At 31.7% G+C, this 24,337-nt stretch overlaps 2 protein-coding genes across 2 annotated transcripts; one reads left to right on the forward strand and one right to left on the reverse strand.

Annotated features, from left to right (window-relative positions):
- Positions 1-3,779: 3,779 nt before the first annotated feature.
- LOC113516850 (uncharacterized) lies at positions 3,780-10,645 on the reverse strand. Its single transcript, XM_052902682.1, has 13 exons — positions 10,364-10,645; positions 10,062-10,214; positions 9,898-9,983; positions 9,296-9,400; positions 9,006-9,152; positions 8,859-8,921; positions 8,670-8,785; positions 8,263-8,429; positions 7,669-7,826; positions 6,865-7,011; positions 6,350-6,482; positions 5,168-5,333; positions 3,780-4,251 (listed from the first exon to the last, which is right to left on the reverse strand). Exons 1-13 carry the CDS (start codon positions 10,530-10,532, stop codon positions 3,870-3,872), a joined length of 1,992 nt encoding a protein of 663 aa, XP_052758642.1. The 5' UTR covers positions 10,533-10,645; the 3' UTR covers positions 3,780-3,869.
- Positions 10,646-12,566: 1,921 nt separating this feature from the next.
- Positions 12,567-19,603, forward strand: LOC113516989 (BRCA2-interacting transcriptional repressor EMSY). Its single transcript, XM_026901502.3, has 6 exons — positions 12,567-12,769; positions 12,912-13,086; positions 14,672-14,975; positions 15,157-15,325; positions 15,610-17,535; positions 17,609-19,603. The coding sequence occupies exons 1-6, from the start codon at positions 12,709-12,711 to the stop codon at positions 18,082-18,084; spliced, it is 3,111 nt and encodes a 1,036-aa protein (XP_026757303.2). The 5' UTR covers positions 12,567-12,708; the 3' UTR covers positions 18,085-19,603.
- Positions 19,604-24,337: the final 4,734 nt, after the last annotated feature.

Below are 24,337 nucleotides of genomic sequence, written 5' to 3' on the forward strand. Positions count from 1 at the left end.
ACTTTTTTTGCCTTAATTTGATAAGGTAAAATATACAGAGGAAGGAGAAGGATTGTTAGTACCGGGAACTAATAATCCTATATCAATCCCCCAGTTGGGTCCACTAACTTGACTTTACTTTCAGCCCATAAAAAAATTAACTAAAACTAAGAAACAAAGTACAACATGTATGTATTATAAATTGTTTATTAAAAAAATAAATATTTTAAAAGGCAGATTAATTGTCGTTCACAAACAGAAATTCTATTATTTATTTTATCTATTGTTTACTGGTCTATTTTTTTATTCTAGAACATAATTTTTTTATATGGCCGCCCCCAGGATAACATTAAAAAAAACTACTTTAATTTTTAATGTTTATTATTATACAAGGGCATCAAACGGGAAAAAAAAATATTATAATGTGCAATCGTCAACTGATATTTATCTTATTTGTGATGTTGCAAGAACTAGATTTGACTAGAACTATATCCGCCATGATGGTATTGCCAGCAAATTCTATATATACTTTACCAAGCATATTATAATTAAAATGAGATGTAACAATAACCCCTAATTACATATATCGCAAACAGTTTGCAATAGTAAAAAAATGTTCGATACTTGCTGTCTGTATTACCTAAAAGCCATTAGTAAATAAACGTTTATGTTGCTTCTTCAGATTGACGCGATTTAGAAACTAAAATTACTATTATAAATTAAAAAAAAATCTATTGTCAATTAGTATTTAAGATCACCGTTTGTCAGAGAAAAGTGCAATAAAACCATGTAGCAATTAGAAAAAAATCATTTTACGTAATACCATTATGTTTAACAAATAACAAACGATCACGAAATGATCGCGTGTTTGTTAAATTAATCGGCATGCCGAGTTATTTTTAAAGTATGATCGTATTATGAGTGAATTGAAGAATATTAATACAATCTAATTGGCAACTACCGCTTTTTGGAAGACAATTTAGAATGGCAACACACATCACCACTAACGCCTAGCGTTTAATTTCAATTTATAGATAAGTTGATCGCATCGCAAGAGATGGTTAAAGAATCTTAAATAAATTAAACTGTTATTTCAATATGAGAAGTATTTATTAATTAGTCGGTAAAATAAAAACCTATTTTTAATATTGACATATTATTTTCGTAACATGAATGTTTTATTAGATTGAGCTACAGTCCAGACATGTGTGATGTAAAAAATCGTGTTGGACCTATACATACAAGGTACTTTATTCCTAGTTATTCAGTGGAGTACAAAATTTATTTAGGAGGACTTCTGGATCCGTATCGAGGAAAAAAAGGAGCATTGTCACTTGAATTACATGTAATAAAGTCCACACATAAAATTCGAATTACATAACACGTCACATTACATCGCATACGTTTAAACACACCTTTAAATCGTTGTAATAAAAGCAAACTGCTTTTGTCCAAATCACACTACTGTGAAAAGTCTACTATAATTATAATATTATGATGAAATAATAAATATTACAAAAATATATTACAAATAATATTACCCCAACACTACGATACGCTGATATACGTCACATATCAAATACAATTTAATAGGTAGATCTAATATTCTTCAATACTTATGATTCTAAAGTAAAATTATACACTATAAAGATATACGATCATAGTGAATTTTTTTTTTTTATAATACTGAGGTGGCAGACAAGCATACGGCCCACCTGATGGTAAGCAGTTTGTATAGCTCATGAACGCCTGCAAACCTGGTATTGCAGGCGTTCATGAGCTACATTATTACGCGCGCGTTGCCAACCCTAAAGAAACCTCTTTACACCCATTTTGAAGAACGTAATACTGTAGTCTCTTGGGAAAACCTCGGCAGGGAGCTCATTTCATAACCTGAGTATTCGTTGGAGAAAACATCTCTGAAAACGCGTTGTACGCGACCATCTAGGATATAAGGTATGAACGTGAACTTCCTGTCGATGGCGAGCCGTACGATGGTAGAAAGTGGGAGTGGGCATCATATTAAACAATTCCTTTGAGCACAAGCCGTTGTACAAGCGATAGAACACGCAGAGTGAGGCAAAATCTCTCCTAAGACTTAAGAATCCGATACCGCTTGTAAGCCTGGGATCACCAACAATTCTCATAGCTAGTCGTTACAACAAATCAAAGGGTTCAAGCTGGTATCTAGGTGCTCCCGCCCATAAGTGACAGCAATACTCCATGTACGGCCGGATTTGCGATTTGTAGAGCATTAATCGTTAATCCGGCGTGAAGTAACGCTTCGCTCTATTAAGCATACCGACTTGTTTGGATGAGCTTCACCTCGTCTTCGAAGTGGCCAGAATAGAACTGAACGTCATTAGAGATATCGACATCAAAATTCCCATTGCAAAGATGTTAAGAGACGTGCCCTGGAATTGTGGAGCCACAGCAAATGGTTTTTTTTTTTTTTTACCGGTGAACGTGCAAGCTTGTGGTTAGCGGGGTTAAACTGGACTAAGTTTTGTAGTCCCCAATTAGACACTCCACCGATTGCATCCATATCGATTCATGATATTAAAATATTGTTTTAGAGATTTGAAGTCGTAAATATCTCAAGAATAGCCTAATAAAATTACATTTTGTTTCTACCCTAAATTTATGAGCTTATGAGCTTATGTCCTTAAACAAATTAAAATTATCATGAGGCACTTCAAGGTAATCAATGAAGAATGTAAATATTGAAAAAGGAACACGTTTAGTAATAAGACTGCCAAATTATATTTATACAAGTGTATCTATTGTAATTGCCGTGTGTGTGTGTGTGTGTGTTTTTTTTTTCTTCATTTTATATAATCCAATTATTTATTCAATGACCAAAGCGCTACTATGACTGATTTATATGACAAAGATAGTACGACTACAACGTAACCATAGTTTATAAATCATAATAAATTATATATATATATATATAATATATATATATATATATATATATATATATATATATATATATATATATATATATATATATATATATATATATATATATATATATATATATATATCAACCACGATACACTAAAAAAGAAATTAGTAAATACATTAACTTTTTAATTGATCTATAGTTACAAAGAAATGAAAGGATAGAATAAAAAAAGAACTATTTTACAGTCAGCAAATCCTATATAAGACTTAGTTCGAATTTTTTTTCTTTTTTTTTTGTAGTACCTATAATCACAACTTGAAAAAATAATGGAAAGTAATAGAATGAACACTGCTGCTTAAGTAGATTTTATTCTAGAAATTTGTTATGCTTAATAAAACCTTTAGTCCTTTATGTCACATTGTTACAAGTCCTTTCTTAGTTCGCTAATTACCATGAACACATAAAAGAGTTTCACTATAAATATGTTCCTGCCTTTGTTTGATGTCTAGATATAAAAAAAACACGTGGGATAATTATCGTTTCATCGTTTACATTATTTCTCTTATATTTAGCTACTACCAGCCGTAATTAATTAGCAGTAGCCGAAATTACGTGTCACATACATATCAATACAATATAATGTCAAAAATTAAAAAATCAGAGGCATTAAAAAGGTCGTTTTACGTGAATTATGGTTAATTTCGTATAACCCGCCAAGTTAAATAATTGTACTCAAGACAATATTAACAAACCATCAGTTTCATTTGCTGATTATATTATACAATTTATTTGAAATGAAATTCGCGTACAATGAGTTTTTTAACCCCGCAGAAGAATAAGGATTTGATAAACCCTGTTAAAATATTAAACAAACAAAAAAAAACTAAAATATAAACTCCACTGATATATCTTTTAATTCTATAGCAAATAGCAGTAAAGATACAGAGATAAGTAGGAGTAAAAATAGATTCGCTTAAAATCAGTCAAATACACCTGATTTCCTTAATAACTCGCTGAGACCACTGAATTCATGGTCGATGGCCGCTTCAAACCATAGTTTGTTGTCGGCATCTCTGTAGTCTATGGCGTCTAACGGCATATATGTGTATGGTGCAAGAGCTATATGGTTTCGTAAACTTAGTAATCCATTAACATTGGGTAACAGAGATTCAAGTTTTTCAACTAACTGTGGATTCATGTCGTTGAATACGATGCCAGTGTCACGACTGTCGAGTGCTTCTTCACTGTATAAACAGTGGATCAAATCGAAGGTATAACCACCTAATATTTGCATTTTCTGCATGTACACTTCATCTTTCTGCATATTGTTTGCTTTCAAGCTTTTAGAGATTTGTTTGTACCTGAAATATGAAAACAACATACAATAAATCTCTTATTAGAGATAAGTTCGCCTATGTACATTATATTTAAAACTAATTGCTCCTATTATTATGTATTGCATGTGGTCCCGGCATAGAATAGGCCACCCTATCCTTTCCGGTGGGTGTCGTAAGAAGCGATTAAGGGAGGACGAGGGATGAGCAGCAGCGTCCCTCTTAAAACATCTCTAAAGCCTAACTGCGATTGTCGACCCGCCTGCCAATCGTGGCAACTATGGGCAAAATTCCCCAAGGGAAAGGCTGATGTGCAACAGTGGACAGTTAAAAACTGATATGATAATGATCATTATGTTTGTGTACAATAAAGAATAAAACGTTGTTCTCATTCTTGATTTAGCTTTATCTTAATACTAACTGTAATCCGCGGCGTCGCCCGCGATTGTATCGTTACTTAAGAAATAAGCTTTTTTCAAATTAGCTTGTCACACTGCCACATGTCTAGATCATTCTAACAAACAAACATACTCTTCCGATTTATTGTATTATATAGTTATAAAAATCTTGTGTCACAATATTTCGCCTAAATCATTATAAAATTTGGTATATGTGTATTGTTTGTTTCAACTTGAGAGACAGGATTTTTATTATCCCTGTAAGAAAAAATTAACCCGGTAAATAGTGGTACAGGATAAAATAATGTTTACCAGGACGTCAACTGTTAATTACACAACTCTTACTTGATACTTCTTGACATACAATAACGTACATCATCAATGACGAGTAAAATAAAAACTATTTTAGAATCCTTTTACAAGTATGTTATACCTATGAATCTTAATACTTTCCTAAAGAAAAGTAGGAAATATGTGCAATATATTTGGTAAACATTTCCTATTTTTTTTTATTTCACTCCATATATTAAGCACGGTATACATACAAGACTATGAGGCCAGCGAACTTGTCAAGCAATAATGCTGACGGGCTAAGTAAGGCGAACGCGAGCTGCAAGCGGCCCGGCGGCGGTGCGGCAACCACGCGGCGGGCGCTCGCGCGGACTACACGCTCCATCGCCAGCGCACCGCTGTAGGCCGCGTACATATCTTCTGCAAGTTAAATTTTAATTAATTAATATTATTGAAATATATTTTTTTAATGAATGATAATGCTGTATACGCTGGCAGGGAACAAGTGAGGAATGATAGGTGAGAATGAAAAGGCAGGCCACTAAGCCCATCGTGATGAATACATCTGAAATTCAACACGATGGTTTCTAGGGGGAACCACGTGAAGGTCCCTTCCCCCATAACCAAATATATTAGACAATGGCCAGATGTCCATTATTTAATATATATCTAGATGGGACTAGATAATCCCATGCTAAGTAGATCTTATACTATGTGTGTGATCTTGCAGGTCGTGTATACGTCAATGGAGCTATTTACTTGTGATTGCACTAGACAAATGTGATTCACCGAGACTGCTTTTAATGATTTCAACAATTCAGGGTTATATTCAAAGTTACATAACTCATTTTGCCAAAAAATGAAATTAAAGAAAAAGACTTGTTCTTCAGGCTCTTTTAGGATAGGACATGAGTCATCTCAGGACTTTATAAATGTAATCTGAATGTTTATATGACAGCTAGTCACTGCAACAATGATAAACAAATCTGTCTATATATATGTCCTATGGCTCACATAAATGAAACCACTGCTCATGAAATATTTTCCGAAATAGGACCAAACGAAACACTTTTATATTAAAATTTCTTTCCTAAATACATACCATTTAAAAGTATTAAAAATGTTAAAATATTGTTTCTATGAACTGTTATAGGAGAATTTAGGATGAACGAAATGTTAAGTTCCATTTACGATGTAAAACAACCACGAAATTAAGGCAGATAATTCGGAATTTAATTTCATAGTAGAAAAAGCAAAGTCTAACAAATATATAATTTTATTCTTTCTCATGTGTACACTAATGAAAATGTTTCTAATGATGATTTAGTTTACCACTTGATTAGAAATGCAAGAAAAGAGTAATTATTTTTCTTATGTTACTTTAAATGTCAAAGCAAGATTAATAATAACAATAAATACTATGAGTATATACATACCAGGGTTTATTTGTAATGCTTTGTTACATAAATCGCTGATGCTTTCAGCAAGGTGTGGCAGAACTAGCGAGTAATTCTCTTCATCTGTTTCCGTACTTATAAAGTGGTGATGAGTTTTCATGCTTGAGTACACCTGTGAACAAATATGAAACGTGCAATACAAAATAAATACTTTCTATTCCTGTAACAAATATTTTTTTCTTAAAACAAAACAAAATTAAGCACTGGAGAGTATAAACTACAATAAATAGAGTGGAAGCTAATGAAATATGAAATTAAGGTTCAAATTGTTTTTATTACAAAAATTTTATAAATATTAATTAAAATGGGAATGCCACAATCAATTTCCACAGAATGCACCTGAAAACATTTATGATTAATTACTAGTAAACTCATCATGATTGGCCAACTGACCTGATAGCATCCTCACTTGTGCCCCGCCCATGTATACCAATAGTGCTAGTGGGGTTACCATTTCATTATCATGAATTAAAAATACTTCAGGGTATACTTACCAAATTAACATACATATTGGATAAGCTATTCAATATTGCACACTGCTCCATTGAATCTGCACGCAAATATATCTTAATAAATAGCTCCAGTATGGACAACACCTGTCCTGGACTGTCTACACTAATCCATTCTAAAATCTCCATGATCTGAAAGAATAATAATTTAGGACATAAAAAAATTATCTTATGTTCATTGTAATATATATATATATATATGTGTGTGTGTGTGTGTGTGTGTGTGTGTGTGTGTATATATACATATATACATATATCCCCTCAAACATCAACTGTTCACTGCTAAACATAAGCTTTCCTCATAATGGGAGTTTTACTAGTATTTACCATGTGTGGCAGACAGATTAACAACTGCTGTTAGGCTTTTGGAGATGTTTTAAGAGGGATGCTGCTGCCTATCCCAAATGGGCTGGTCTATATATATGTATAACGGGCCATCAGGTGGGCTGTATGCTTGTTTGCCATCTCAGTGGTATAAAAAATATTATATAGCTGTCATGACTTAAAAATACAAACAAGTTAATAGCCTGGTTAACTGGTAATCATACAGAATACTAGACAGTGCTAACTTAATTTTGAAGTCTTATGTCACTGTACCTAGTAATTGTACTATCATATTGTTATGTGCGAATGATGGTTTATTCCAATTAAAACTGTTTATTCCAATAAAAGCTCAGCTGTATCTCTATCTACGGATGTCATTTTTATTATGATTATTTTTCTTATGGACTTTTTTTAGACAGATAATGTTATATTAAAACGTTCATTTTAGAAAGTACTTCTAATCACCTCTGGAAAATAATCCTTTTCATTCCAGAAGGGCAAGAACTGAGTAAGAAACCTGGTGACGACAGGCAAGCCCTGGAGCATGGAGCGTTGTAAGAGAGCAATTCTTTTAAGGAGATCCTGCTTCTCAACATAACTATGAGGTGAACCATCGATGAAACCTGAAATAGAAATTATTTTTTTTTTTAGATTATGTTATATATATATATATATCTTATGTTCGATATAATGTAAACAATTACATACTAGCAACAAGCTACTAGTTGTCGACAGGAATGTCATGCAAACACTAAATTGTTTCTTAAAATTTAAATGATTCATGGCATAGTTTGCTTTGCAAACACTCAATTTATGGAATGAGATTTCTGCTGAGGCTTTTTTTACAGCATGGAGATCTACACAAAAGAAAGTAATAAGATTTCATTAGGCTAGCACATGTGACATTACCAGTGTTAAATGAAGGTGTACATAGGCTATAATAACTATATACCATTATCCACCACTGTTGTCACTATGGTTGTATATACATGTTGAGTTGGTAAAGCCGGGTCACCTACTATAGTAGTACCAACAGATGCTGCGATATTATATACTCACAGATGAAGAGCAGGTGATGAAGATCGTGCGAGAGGAAGGCGCGATGATGTGGAGGTTCCAGCGCCAGCAGACCGGCGGCGGCACTTCCCGCCTGTTGCAGCAGCGCCCGTAGCCTTGCCGGCCGCGCCAGCCGCCGCTGCAGCCGGTACTGTAGCAACGCGCCCATCCTACCACATCATAAACCCATTGTTGTATTTCAAATTATTTTTCAAGAAGACATATGTCCTTAAAGAAGATTTATAGTGTATTTTCAGAAATGTCATTGGACATAATGTGTCCTATTTAGGTCCTGGTAACCCTGTTTAGATCCTGGGATGACCACAATCCACCTGGCCGCCTTACATACATCTATGAAATCTGATTTGAATAGGCAGTTTTTAGCTAAGAAAATTACTATAGATACTTACTCTGTAAAGTCAAGATAATTTTTTAATTGTGCTTTTTCTGAATATTGTTTTGAGCCAACATTTAGAAACTCCATATTTGGTACTAATGGTTCCACCTTCTTGTTCCTAGCTCGTTCCTAAAAACAAAAGATTTGTTTAAGAAATAATTTTAGGTATTCTTTTTTTAAATTTATATACAGTTATATTTACCAAACTTAATGGATTCACCCATAATAAATGATATCTGTCTTTAGCCAAATGATTCTTGCGCTCCTAAAAGATTAAATACATAAAATTAATAATTAATATTAAAAGATTACATGACAAATAATAACAGACTAAAATAAAATATAGTACCTGACATCTTTTAAATCTTGTAAAAAGTGTAAAATTGATTTTTCTGAAAGCAGTATGTATAGACATAGCTGGAACATCCTCAGGAACGCATTCAGGCCTGTAGGATTTAAATAGACCCAATAAAACTTGCAATTGTCTGTATATATTCTGTAACAAAATATATATAATTATGCAGTACTTACATTTAATATATTTCAATTACACATTTCATAACATGTTTTCATTCATTCATAAATTATAATTTCAAAAATTCGCAAGATATTTAATTTAAAAAAAAGAAGTATTCAAACCTTTTTAGCCTGCCTTTTGCCATAGTCAATCAGTTCAAGTACCCTTCTCCTGGTTACATCAACTGGTTTTGTCAAAGTGTATATAAGTTTCATAGCATGAACAGTCTGAAATCATTTAAATATAAAAAAAATATTCCATTATTAAGGAAAATTAATAAGACAAACATATATTAGTATAATTATTTCACTTATCATCACTATATCTCTATCCTAGTGTTTAGGGACTTTTTATAGATGAAACCAACTTTTTTCTTAGATAAAAACAGAATGATAACCCTGCTTATATTATTGGTTTACAATAATGAGGACACTTACATTGATAAGTGGGGAGAATGAAGACAAGTCAGTTGGCCAATCATAATAAATTCATAAGAAATTAAAACAAATGTTGTCCAGAAAGTAATGGAGCCACTACACCCCGTCTCACCTCAGTAGTGAGGTATATTTTTCATTTTCCCCAACCATAAAGAATGGATTTATCTTATATATATTAATAAATGGTAAACAATAACCTGTGGTTTTTATTCCTATAATTGTTTTTCATCAAATTTCATAACTTTATTTACATTATAATATGTATATAAAACTTGTTGCATGCTTACCAGTAATTCATAAGTTAACAGAGTATAAAATAATTCATATCCTGAATCTAAAGCAGTCATGTCAATACAATCACAATCCATTGCAACTGTAATACAAAAAAAAATGCAGGTGAATAGAGAATCTCTTACTCTTTAAAATCAATTAAAAAGTAACAAACGACTACCTGTTAACCAGTCGAGTAAGAAGCCTATCCTGGACAAAGTAGTCTGGTTTTGACAGTTAGCAAGAAGCCAACGGAAGGAATATTCCACAGTTCGCTCCTCTACTCTGTCCGGGGGTACTAAACACGCACCCAAACTGATCCATTTTGATATAGCTATAAATAATTCGATTATTGAATAAAAGTATTATTAAATTGTTAAGTACTGAAACATCGTACACTACCCTACTTTTGTAATTTGTAGCAAAGGTCCAATACATAAATGTTATGTTATTGAATTAGTGTAAATAACGGAGATTACTCACGTATAGTCAAATTTAACCAGAGTTTAAACAATGTATGGAAGTCATCGTAATCCAAGCCCGTCGTATCAACAACATGAGCTAACTCATTGATTTTGCTTTGAAACAAATCCTTGTCAAAACCCTTCCTAAGCGATTTTATGTAATCAATTATCTCATCCACGTCTGCCATTAGTAAACCGCAAATTATAATTCACTTTGCAAACACTCAACTGTAATCAACAATCAAAACACAACAAAATTAAATCTAAAATACGTTGCTTAGCATCTGAAGCTAACTGACAAACTGATAGCATGACATAAACAAGCATTAACGACACATCAATCAATCAAACAAAATATAACTACTGCACAGATTATATATCCTATTTCTTTTCATTATCTACTGTTATTATACCTTTAATTTTATTATTTCTTTTATTTTTAAAAGCCTCAAAATAGTTACATTTTTTTTACTTACAGTTGTAGGCTTCCTAAATTAAATGTCTGTTTAACAAATCTTAAGAAAGTACTTTTAGTTATGACGAGAGTTATATAAAGTTTAATTTAAATATTAATTGAAACTGACATAAACTACTTACCGAAGTAAGAAACTGTTTTCTTAGACAACTTTATAAACAGCATTAATGTCAAGCGTTTCAAAGTTTATGGTTTTCTTTTTTTTTTTATTAGTATTAGTGTTACTACATAAAACTTTCTCCCATTATTTTGTATTTATTATTAAGGATAAATTAATATCCTATGACTTACAGAACTATATATATATACATATATGTTTGATATGATTTATTGTTGTTTTGATAACTATTATAACAATAACTTTATAATTTTAATAAAGTCTGTTGTAGTGTTACACTATTTATTTGTTTAATAATAACAATATAATTAACATTTATTCTTAATAATTATAAAAATAAACTGGCAATAAAGATCTTATCAAAAAGTTCTTTTATCATTATGCTACAGAACTACAAAACTATTAAATATTCCAAGAAGCTAATGGAAATATGAATGGAACATCAATGGCCTTTACTTACCTCTATAAATATCTCTTCATTTGTTTCTTTTTCATCATCATCATTTCGACCATTATCCGTCCACTGCTGGGCATAAGTCTCCCCGATAGATTGCTATTAAGAACGGTCCTGAGCCACCTGCATCCATTGACTCTTTACAATCCATTTCAGTTTGTCACTCTATTTAGTGGGGGTCGTCCTACACTGCGTTTATTTATTTCTTTTTATTGTAACTTTATTAACCATTTACAATAAAGAAAGGCAAAAGTACAAAAATAAGATTTAATACTGAATTATCTTATCATTATAAACTAAAATAGCTTCCAATCTGCTTGCGAATTGCCTTTTTCCTATTCTTTATAACCTATAATCTCTTCAGTATGTTAAAGAAAAGTTTTAATATTTAAGTATTCTCGTAATCGTCGCTCCAATTATAAGCTGACGGTCCACCTGATGAAAAATGGTATAGACAAGTCCGTCCATCGCTTATAGACAAGAGCAATACTATAGACATAACAGAGTATACTATTTCGCCCATAATACTGTTGTTATCCATCAAAATATTTATTTCATTTACAAATTAATTTTGTTAAACCAATGTACCGACATTTATTCTCTTTGTTTAGTGTAACGGTTGACTGGTAAAGAATGCCATCAGACAATCTACCCTGTACCCATATTTTATATAGGATCCATATATAGAAAAAAAATATTTATATTATAACTATGTAAAATTAGCTATATACAGATAACGGGTTTCTGCTCTAATAAAAAATTCTGTTCTTATAATTTTATATAGAATTGATCACTATTAATTGATAATAGACGAATTTGAAAATAACAATTTAATCTTTTCGGTAGTAACTTTTTTAAACTTTTTATATCTTATAAAATATAATTTATGTTTATATATCTTATATCTAATGACTGTGAAACTAGGTTAAAAACAGTTTAACCGTTTATATGTGAAAGGTAAACCAACAAATTTACTAAGAAAGTTTAAAATTACCATCATTATCGATTTAGTATCTCATATATTAAATATCATAAACTATTATTTTTATTTGTTACATATATTTATTTTCGCTCACCGGCATCCGAATATTTAAAAAAATACAAATTCCAGTTTGTAAAGGAATTTCAAAATTGTTAATGGTATCCCTATATCCATAGACAAGACGCAAGCCGTCTTCTTTCTCGAAGTGTCAAAAATGAACGAATTGTCGTTTGAAGTAAACAGTATGGATATTTGCCAATTGGATTATTTATAAAATATGTTCAATTTATTATAATTAAAGAGTGTTTTATTAGTGTTTAATAAACACCGTTAAAATGTGGCCCATGCTCTTAAACATGACGCGCGACGAATGTCGCCGTACGCTTCGTAGACTTGGTATATACATTCAGTGTTTTAGATGGCATTCATTTCCCTCCTATAGTTTTCTTTATATAAAAATCTTTCCTTTAGAACATATATTGCATTATTTATATTTAATACACCGATACTAATTCAAACATTACATTTTTATTTACAGAATTGGAAGCCTACTCAAATATGATCAGTGTGTTTAGAGCACAAGGGCCATTGGAAGAGAAGAGAAAAAAGTTGCTTGAGGAACTGCGCGCTGTTTTGCACATAAGCCACGATCGGCACAGCGCTGAGGCGCGCCGCGTGTCCAATGACGAATTATTAGCTACAATAGCAGAGCAGTAAGAGCATATTTTTATTTTCTTTGTAGGGTTGTTGATTTATTTTTAAACACTAATGCAGAGAGTTAAAGATGGCTGAGAGTCAGTAAAGCATAGGTATTACACTGTTTGGCTGGATTATATAGACTTGGCAGGGGATAATATTGGTTTAGTCTTATGGAAATTAATTTATTTATGTATATTTTAAAAAGTTATAGTTGATGTTTTTGATGTCTTAGCCACATAGATAAAATTTTTGGTTACAAATGTCAACAATTATTTTTTAATTACTTGATTTACATTATACTTTCATTCTAAGAAGTATTTTTTGAATTGAGTTTATATTTGACATATAACCTATATTAATTTTTTACAATTTAATTTATAAATGTATATAATGTAATCCTAGAATGTTTTTTCTTACAATAAAAAATGCTAATATTGTTACATATGTAGGAATTTATTATTAAATAAACATTAAAATGGTTGTAAACATTATAATGTAGATAAGAGAATATAATTAGTAATTTAAAAAATTCCTATTTTTTCTTTTTCATTTATTTCTATTGAACAATTGATGTTTGTCAATTGTATATCTTAATTTTTATCAAATATTTAATAAATTTTATATTTTATTTCAAGTATATATATATATATATATATATATATATATATATATATATATATATATATATATATATATATATATATATATATATATATATATATATAAATTACCTTTATAAACACTGAAGAATAAAATTATAATTGCAAATATTATGGCATAAGTGACTACAAAAAAGACATATATAAAATTTAAATTTGTGAATTTGCCTGTATTGACTTTTATTCTATGTTACATCTTCACCTACTCTAAACAGATTTAAATAATTATGTAATCAATAAATTTAATGAACTTCTGTATTGGTTTTGTATAAATTTTGTTATACCTGCACTATAGTCACAGAGCAGAATTTTAAATTACATTTTACAATTTATTAGAAATATATAAATTCTGTTTAGATAATTATTAATTTTTTCTTAATTAAATATTTCAAAATAAAGTACATTTTAAGCTTTTCACAAAGAGTTTACAAAAAATATATATTTACAATTTATTCAAATGCCAATTTATTCATATAATTATTTACATTGCCTATGAGGTTATCAATTTACTTGTTTAATTAAATAAAAAAGCTTTTTTGCCATTCTATGTTGTATAAAAAAAATACATTTCAATTAAAATTTGAACTTAGACATATTCTAAGCATCCCAAATATTTGAAAATATTTTTAATGTATAATTACTATGCATAAATATATAAATTCCAAATGCATAATCACATTTGGGGTTTATGTTGATTCTATACATTTAATAACTTAAGACCAATATTGTTACAACATATAATAGCAATAAATGATTGAATTAAATTGAATTGAATTTGAAAATCCTAAATTACTAATAGGTAGAAAAATTACCTTTTGATGACTCAGTCTATTGAGATTTGAATCTGGGCTTAGTATGTTACCAGTTACATCGTGGACCAACTAGTCAGGCTTAATGAGGTTTGAAAAACTATTGGAAATTTACTTCCTTTTTTTTTCAGATTGGCTGGTCCCAATACAGGTTTAGCATGGATATGCGAAGGCCGCCGTCGTGTACCACTCCTGCCTCGCGGCATCGCCCAAACGATGTACACAGAGATGGCCGATAAGGCTGCAGAAGTCACCATAGAAAAAAATAAGGAGCTTCAGAAAAATTTGGAAGCTGAGAAACTTGTAGCCCCAAAGTCCAATGAGGAAGAGTTAGCAGATGCAGAGGGACAAACTGCTGAGAGTGCAATCCCGTCAAATGACACAATGGACGAAATTTTATTCCCCCCTATTGCAATGGAGGATCAGACTACTAAAGTCAGTATTCATATATTAATGTAAAATAAATGCTATAATTAAAACAGAATTGTTCTATATTAATTTATCAATACATAAGTATTGCATATAAATATTGAAATTTAAATATGATTAAAAATTCATTATTACAATACTTGCATAAACATGTAAAAATTTTCTACTAAACATGTATTTATTGCAGATATGGGAAACAGAACTTTCTGGTCGTAAAAGAAAAAATCCTGAAAGCGGTGCAATCCCAGATGATGGCACAACACCAGTTAAAAACATGAGAAATATACCTGTAAACACTAATCAGAAACATCTCAATCTATCGCAAATATATTCAAAATTCTCTCAACCTGCAACTAGTAAGACTTTTTATTTTAGCTCTCATTTTTAGTACATAATAAATTACACATATTTTAAAGTTATAAAGGTATCAGAGATGTTGTATAATTACAAAATCTCTGACTTCATAAATTAATCATTGACAAAAACTAATGAGTACTACTTGATAATAATTATTATATATTATACTTTATAATAATAAAAATATTTACTTCACAATACTAGTTACTATGCATATTAAAATAACTGTTATTTGTATTTCCGTCAACTCACCTAATAAACTATTTTTTTTTTTATTGCACAGGTAAACCATCGGGACAATCAAAACATTCATATAATCAAGTAAGCAAAGTATCCACAAGTAAAACTATACAAACCAATACATCACGGCCCACACCACATAAACACAGAGCACATAAACAATCTGCCAAAAATGCATCACACAAAGTGCATGCGAAAAAACAAGAACTACCTGTATCACCTAGTAAACAGTACAATCCAACGTCATTGCAAGTTGAATATTCCGGTCCACCAAATACATTTCAGGCCACTTACGCGCAATCCATTTTGGGTAACAAAAACAAAACTGACTATATGGACGAAATAAAGCCGAAAGTTTTGTCATCACCGGGTATGGTGACTGACTCTCCTACAATGCAGCTTCTAACGCAACCTGCGACCGTGCCCCACGAATTGGCTGTGCCAGAAAATGCTCACCCCGATGATCCCAGCACACTCCAAGCGCAAGCTACACCAACACCTAAAACAATGAGTGGCAAACCTTGCCATCTAATAATAAAGAAACGCGGAGAAGTAACTACTGACAAAAAATTACAAATGTCGGAGCTTAAAATACTGCAGAAACCAGCTGAGGGGCTGAAATTGTTGTCAAATCGACAAGTGGTTGTGGCGACAAGTTCTGCGCAAAAAGCTTTGTCTACATCGGGGAAACTGGTTACAACCAAGGTAATTGGTTCTATACCGAGAAGTCGAACGTCGACTGCTTCGACGCCAGTTTTCACAGATAAAATGATCGTAGTGTCAAAACCTTCACCTGAAACTAAAATAACCAGCTCTAAAATAATACTAACATCTGGTGTCAATACACCAGCAAAAGAAGGTACACCCATTAGTTCAAACAACATGTCTCCCAAATGTACAGAAACTCTAACACCTAAAGGTATACCTGCAACAGATTTGAAAGTTTCTGCAAAAACTGTTGTATTAAATCCAAGATCTGGACAGAAAATGCTTGTGTTGCCAGCTAAAGCCCGAACGAAACCGGGCACAGAGGGCCAAATGCCATTATTGCATTTTAAAGGTATCTCTACGGCCATGAAATTGGTACCAGTTAGTTCACAATGTATAACGCAAGTTACAAAGTCAACAGCAGTGACCGTTGTTTCGAAACCCACAGTTGTCAGTGCTATGTCTTCAAATACAAAGATTCTTGGTATGGAACCTATAAAAACAGCAAATTTGGCTGACATAGTACCCGCAAAAGGCATGACTCCGGTCACTACACCTAAGCTCACTAACCCAATAGTTCGACCAACCAGCAGTAAAGGTGTAATAGTAGTACAAAAAGGAGCAGCGATCGGCAAGGCCTTAACATTTACAAAAAATGGTAATGATATGTCAAAAATAATTATGGGCAAGAATGTCAACCAGTTGTTACAAGCGTCTAAATCGGAACAAGCAGAAGCAGCCAAATGTGCCGGCAATGTAATAGTACTCGAACTTAACAACGAACAAACAGGCCGCGCAACTACAATGTCGGAAATATTAGATAGCCGAGGATCGAATGTAGCCCGAGCTCCTGACGAAAGTAAAAAGATAGCTACAATAACACAGGACACACCAGTACTATTCGAGAACCAGCTACATGACGACACTTGCAATCCTAGTAGTTTAGATTCTACAACAGAAAGTATAGGCGGCATCGTTCCGATAGAAGAAACCGGTCTACCTTTAATAGAAAAGGATGAAGAGGCTAAATCGAGCTACACTAAGACTTCTGAAGGTGGTAAAGACTCGTCGAGTGTCACTGATTGGGAGATGGAATTAGACACTGTCTCAAGGAAGCAAAAAGATGATGATGATAAACTAAATTCATTGCATTTAGATCTGGGTATGTCTAGCGATAGTGAAAATGATTATATGGTGGATAGTCATAAGCACAAAAGCAAGCATTCAACCCAAGACAGCATGCAACGAGCGACTCCTAGTGGTAAGACATTAGCATAATTAAAGACTTTTTAAGTTCAAGTGCCTTCATTTTCTAACTAGATTAATTCTTTTAGGGGAGAGCAGTGAAATCTATAGTAGTTCGAGTGGATTATCGCTCGCCACGCGAACGTTATTGAGTCAACTACAAGACGATGGCTCATCTAGCAACGACTCATCTTTCGCACTCAAATCAAAACCAATTGAGAAAATGAAAGAAGTCGACTCGAAAATTGATAAATCGGAATCAGACGCGTTGACGAAAGCAAAAGAGAAGCTATCGGAAAAAGTTGCCGAGGCCAAATCACAACAGAAAAGAATAGACATATATAGTACTGCAATCAGTACATCGGACATCAATTTGGAGTCGTTCTCATATCTGGACGAGGGCATGATGGCGGGTGATGATGTGTTTGCTAGTGAGGAGTCAAAGGCGCGCGAGTCGCGCCGGCCAGATCATCTTGACGATCAGCTCAGTACGTTACTTGGAGAAGACTCTGCCAACTCCACAGATTCACAAACTGTAAGTGAAAGTTTGCCTTTAAGTAAGTGAGCAATAAACTAAATTTAATATGAGAATGGTTAAATGTTTCTTTAAAATGTAATGGCACTTAAAATTATTCAACGTAAATGTAATCTGAAGTGTTAAAAGTGATGGACGGCTGTAATCTCAATTATTATATTTGTTCTGTTCTTAGTCACACAAAGAGACAGATAGGAATGTACCATACAATATATTGAAATTTATTTGAAAAAGAGGCTTTAAGGGAAATCAAAACTATTGCAATTTGTAAATATATACTTGGACAAAAAATATTTCGGAAGTTGCAATAATAAAACTTTTGTCTATATAGTGAATATGTAAAAAGCTCCCTTTTTATTTGTATGAGCTTGGGCCCAGTCAATGTGCACTGTGTAATAAAAAATCCAATTCCAAGTATATTCGAATAAAATATCTTTTCTTAAAATTTAATTTTCTTACACAAATTTGTATATGAAAATTTGTAAGTACAATCTTCAAGATATGATGGAAATAACAAATTGTTTTTTAATTACTTGAAATTATGTTATTTTATTTTAGAAATTCATATTCATGTCTTTTGCATTTCTTCTTCTTCTTAAGGTGCCATCTCCTACAGGAGGTTAGCGATCTTCATGGCGATCTTGACCTTTTCCACCGCCATCCTGAAAAGGGATCTGGTGCTCATTCCGAACTATCGACTTAAATTTTTTAACCATAAGACTTGGCGTCTTCCCGGTCTTTGGTGACCTTGGATCTTCTCTATATGTTTTGCTTTTATTAATATTAATTTTCTTTTTCATCTTTTTCTTTTTTTTTCAATCTTTTTTGATACTGTATATTTACTGGGCCCAATATGACAGATCTCCTTTTGTATCACATATTTTACATCACATCACATTAGAAACCTCTATAATTATTAGTGTTTCTCTACTATATTATGTACGTATTATACATATAAACCTTCCTCTTGAATCACTCTATCTAAAATCCGTTACGTAGTATTAAAGATCTAAGCATACATAGGGACAGACAGACGGAAAGCGACTTTGTTTTATACTATGTAGTGATTACAGTAAAACAAATTCCATATTATCTTTTTATGGGACTATTTTTTCGTAAAATTATATAGATACATATTTTATCAGAAGCAAAGTAGGTAATTTAAAATTTTTTTTGATGGGTGAAAATGGTATGGTACCCCCGCCTGCGCTAACGGGATTCGCTGGCGGAGCACTAATGAAGGGTGATCGAAGAGAATGAAAACAGGCCAGTTAGCCCATCATGATGAATTCATCAGGAATTAACTACGATAGTTTCCAGGGAGAACCGCGAGGAGGTCGACATGGTTGGGTATATTGCTAGCAATAGGATTCTCACTCTCCATTACTAGCAATCCCTTTCCCCCCAAAGGTAGTTTACAATTCGATATTAAAAAAAACCCTTGTTTTACCTAAGAATTCGAGCGAAATTGTTATATAAATAACAAACAGAGCTAATGGTTAAGAGCGTTCATAACGAAGTATGGTAACGTCGACATAATCGGCCAATATTCAAAAACAATTGAATATTGTCTATATACATATATAACGGGCAATTAACAAACACATCGTGTTTTGCATTAAAAATAAACATGAGTTTAAAACAAAAATAATGTAATATTTTTTAATATTTCTGATTGATTTTATTTAAAGTACTCTGCTATATAGTAATTTAAACATTAAATATGTCGCATATAAATCTACCGCTAAAAACTTTGCACCTACTTTATATTGCAAATTTGCTTGTAAAATTATTTTTCGGAATTTTTTATTTTTGCTATCAAAATCCATATTTTCAATGACAACTTTATATTATTCTATGATTAACTTTTCAGTTCGCTAGCAGAGAACTTTTTAAGTAATCAGGACTAAGAGACATTGAAAATTGTTTTTAATAATTAAAAATTTCTATGGGACCAATCTGTAACTATACCTTTTCAGTTAAAAATAGAGAATTTTCCAAATCGGTTTAGAACTGACGGAGTTATGGGGCAATAAACATAAAAGAATATAACCGAATTAAGGACCTACTTTTTGAAGTCTAAGTCTAATTTGAAATTTAAATACTTTTCAAAAAGTGACGCTAACACACTTTGGTCAGCAAGTTACGAACGCACTTAAGTTTGATTTATTTGTGATCAAACTGGGTCACTTTATTTAGATGCTGTCATATATTTATCATCGTCTCAGTGTCTAAGAGTTCAGACATGTGTAGTAAACAGAGTCTATTTTAAAATAGAGAAATGGGAAGAGCAATAAGGCAGATTGTGAGGCGCCAATTTCTCTAAACTATTTCTCAAATTAAAATTTTAATTTGATATTACAGTGAAATCTTTATTCTAAGGACCAATATGAACTAATTTCTAATCGTGATCCTTAATTATGAGCGGCTTGTGACGCAAGCGCGAGCATGACTGCGCGCCTCGGTCCACTGCTCGCGTTTTACTCTTAATGCTCGCATTCAATTCTTATATGTAATAAGAGACAGTAAAATAATTGAAATGGCTGTTAGTGTTCTGTCAGTTTTCGGCATTACAAGATTAATGAGTGTAGCGAAGTGACAAAAAATTTGACTCGTTGAATTTATTAAAATGAATTACAAATAATCAGACAGATGTTTGTCCTCCTTATTTTGATCATATGTTAGGTATTTCTCGATTTATTATACTATAATATTCACGCGCAAACAAAGCAATTAATATAAACCATTGTAATATATAAAAAAATTAATTATTCAAGCGACACATTTGAGAGAACGCCTAAACGGAATGTGAAAGCGCGAGGTCGGTAATCCTAAATCAAAGAGTAATTAATTCAAAACAACGTTGCATTTAAAAACATAAAAAAATAATTACTTCTCACTTTATAATCATGTTTTTCCGTTAATAAATGATTTGTAGCCGGCATGTTAGAAAAAAACCCGGACATCTTTTTTCAAGCGTAATCTGTATGTCTTTATTCCTTTGCTTTTTTCGTTATTGATAAAACACTTCCAACAACGTTTGTTATACTGCATATCAACCGATTCTAATTTTTCAAAGTTAATCCAGTTATACTAATAAATATATGTATATTTCTTGTATAGATACAATTAAGGTGACTTCTGAAGTTATATTGATTATGTTACTAGAAATCTTGATAGAATATAAAACTCAACTACTGTAAATAAATTGATACCAGTTATAAAAATAGCGAATTTTTGTGTACAATATAGTTAATAATGTTTATTGCTCAGTCTATTTAAACTTTTTTGTAAACTTGAATTTTCATTATTGTTTTCGATGCTTACATAAGTATAGAAATAATTGTGTGTGAATGTATGAAGCGTACCACGATATGTAGCTATCATCAGACGTTGGACTGTTTACCGTGAGTTCAGAGCTCTAACAGAAAGAAAAAGAATCACCAAATGGAGTTTTATATTTGTGGCGTCATGGCCTAGGTGTTAGCAAACTGCAAAACGGGGTACCCTTGATTCTGATCCTTGGAAAGGTCCATTATTATTTTATTATTGCGTTAAATCGTAACAATAACAACCCATGAACGTACGAATAGAATTTACAATAACATCTTAATAAATACGTTGGCAATCAGGCCTTGCAAGAAGATTACGTGCATCTCGTTCACACGCTCGTGTCGCGTGTGAATTGTGACATAAGAATTTGTTATATGCGTATGAATTTGTAACAGTCTTCTTTACCCATGCGGGGTTTTTTTTAATGCGTGAAGATATAATGATTACCGCGCCTGCGTTATCGTCTTACGCTGAGGGGCCATCAGTGAGGAAGGACAGCAGGTCGGTTAACTCATCGTGACGAATTAAACAAGAATTAATCATGATGGATTCCAAGGGAAACCGCGTGGAGGTCGACCTGATAGGGTATATTGCTAGCAATAGGACTGTTAAACCTCATTATTAACATTCCTCCAACCCATACAGAGTTTGAAAGGAAGAAGCAAGTGTTAATCCTACTTAGTTATTATTATTATGCTATGCATAGTGTTTTGTTTATCTTGTAACCCTGACCAATACTCAAGCGGAAAAAGGGATCTAACTTCCCTATAGTTACCAATATAAGGTTTATTATATATTAGGCTGATCTCCATACGGTTCGCCCTCTTAATCATCATGGTTAATTATTAATAAATCCGTTAAATGGGCCAACTGACCTGCTTCGTCTTCACTTATCATCCTTCATTGGTGGCCTGCCAGTGTATATGGATAACGAAGGCGGGGTACTATTTGATTTTCACCCATTAAAAAAATACGACATAACGTCACATCACATATTTAAGAAAGCTCTAGAAGAAAGTGGTTCTCAGTTCATATTTATTTATTTATTTTTACTACCTTGTGCAATTATCTGATGCGTCTTTTGTTACATAAATAACTGAAATTAACGATAAAACAGGTTACATTTAACTTTTGTGTATATTTTTGTCAGGTGCTTATAGATTAGATGGGAAATAATAAATTATTTTCATATTTATTATAACTGTGCTGGATTTACGAATACATTTTTACGGGTTTATTTGGAACCTGTATATACCTGTGACTGTTCTTATTTATTCTAACGGTAATTTATTATTGTACATTGAAATAGAATTGATAAATTTTAACATGATTGATATAAATTTGTTAAAATGAGTATAATATATAATTTCCTGTGTTAATGCTGTTCTAGACGATTACTTTTTTATAGTTATAATACTTAAGTCATTGATGATTGATTTTCATCTAAGTACATTTGTATATTTTTGCTGTGATGCACAAATTGTTTTAATATATGTTAAAAGAGCATTAGTCATTTTAAATGTGAATATTTGTAAACAAATATAGATGTTTCTTACTAATCAGCCATGAACAGCTGAAAAGATTAAAAAAAAATTTAATTACAGTTCATGTCATTGAGTTACACATAATTTTATTTCGAAAATACGTTCACAAAGGATCATTTATTTTAATAAGAATTTATTAGCTGCGAGTAAAAACTGTAGACTATTTTTTATATTTTTTCGACTTATTTGACTTTTTATAGATGCAAATTGTTAATTAAAAAAAAATTGTTATAAGTATATTCATGTCTATTGCATTTCAGGAAAGGCAACAATTTCAGAATGCCATTAACATGTCCAAGTTCATACATTTTTTTATTGCATTTACATATTTAAAATGGTCGAAAAATATAATTTATATATATATATGAATAATAGAAGTACTGTTTTAAAAAGAAAGTGTTAGAGACAGCATATAAAGGGTATACTACATTTGTGAGATGTCGGTATAACTCAAGCTATGAATGTTTCGAATTTGTCTTTAAGGCAAAAGGAATTTGAGACATTCCAACAGGTAAAATATTCATTTACCAATAGCATTTCTTATGTCATGGACAATTAATGTGTTGCGACCAATCACAGCAAATTTTACTGACCGCTATATGCCCTTTCCATTCTTGTATTTTATAACATCTCAATTTTTTATTTTATTTTAAACTCATACAGTTACGGTACTATGACGTCTTAATAGATAGTAATATAAATAAAATGGGGCAGTTTACATATTTTTAATACGTATTTTAAAGTTGACTAAGAAAAAAAAATAGAGATGTCAAAATTGAACGAATGAAAGGGCTACAAAGGCGAATGCCCGACTCGTACTCAATATGACTGATTCTAATATATTAATATTTAATACCAATGTCACCTACCTAATTAATATTTTAACCTGTAACTCCGTCTCTTATCTTCCATTTATTTAAATAACGCTACAAACAAACAAACATTTTATTGTTAAATTTGTACCTATGAACCTTTCTACTAATTAACAGCAAACAGGTTGCATATTAATTTTCAATGTATATCCGATTCTCATGCGCTATTTCTCTATACATATTTCTAGAGTTAAAATTTCAAATAACAGCGAGATTTTTATTCTAAGGACATATATAAACTAAATTTACAATAGATTAAGCAAAATTATTATAAATTTACGATAAAACAGTAATTTCGTAAAAGAATCAAATTAAAATAATAGGTTGAAATATGTGCAGAAAAATGGCGCTTCAGAATCGACTCCAATATCATAAAACATAGTATGGATGTTTAATATATACTATCAGTATAGCTGTAATAGAGTGAAATCTCCAAATAGATCCGTGTAAGCAAGTAACCTTATTAAGGAAGCCCAGTTATGTTCAAATATTGAATTATTTATTACACAAAGTAATATATTAAAACTATGATCA

Source organism: Galleria mellonella, unplaced genomic scaffold (genome assembly GCF_026898425.1).
Source record: "Galleria mellonella isolate WM207_F2 unplaced genomic scaffold, CSIRO_AGI_GalMel_v1 utg93, whole genome shotgun sequence".
Taxonomy (NCBI): Eukaryota; Metazoa; Arthropoda; class Insecta; order Lepidoptera; family Pyralidae; genus Galleria; species Galleria mellonella.

Coding starts and splice junctions, on each gene's coding strand:
- LOC113516850 (XM_052902682.1), bottom strand. CDS start 10,532: ATGGCAGACGTGGATGAGATAATTGATTACATAAAATCGCTTAGGAAG. Junction 9,401..9,897: donor TGTTAACTTATGAATTACTG/GTAAGCATGCAA, acceptor AAATGATTTCAG/ACTGTTCATGCTATGAAACT. Junction 6,483..6,864: donor CCAATATGTATGTTAATTTG/GTAAGTATACCC, acceptor ATTTGTTCACAG/GTGTACTCAAGCATGAAAAC.
- LOC113516989 (XM_026901502.3), top strand. CDS start 12,709: ATGTGGCCCATGCTCTTAAACATGACGCGCGACGAATGTCGCCGTACG. Junction 12,770..12,911: donor CCGTACGCTTCGTAGACTTG/GTATATACATTC, acceptor TTTTATTTACAG/AATTGGAAGCCTACTCAAAT. Junction 14,976..15,156: donor TGGAGGATCAGACTACTAAA/GTCAGTATTCAT, acceptor TATTTATTGCAG/ATATGGGAAACAGAACTTTC.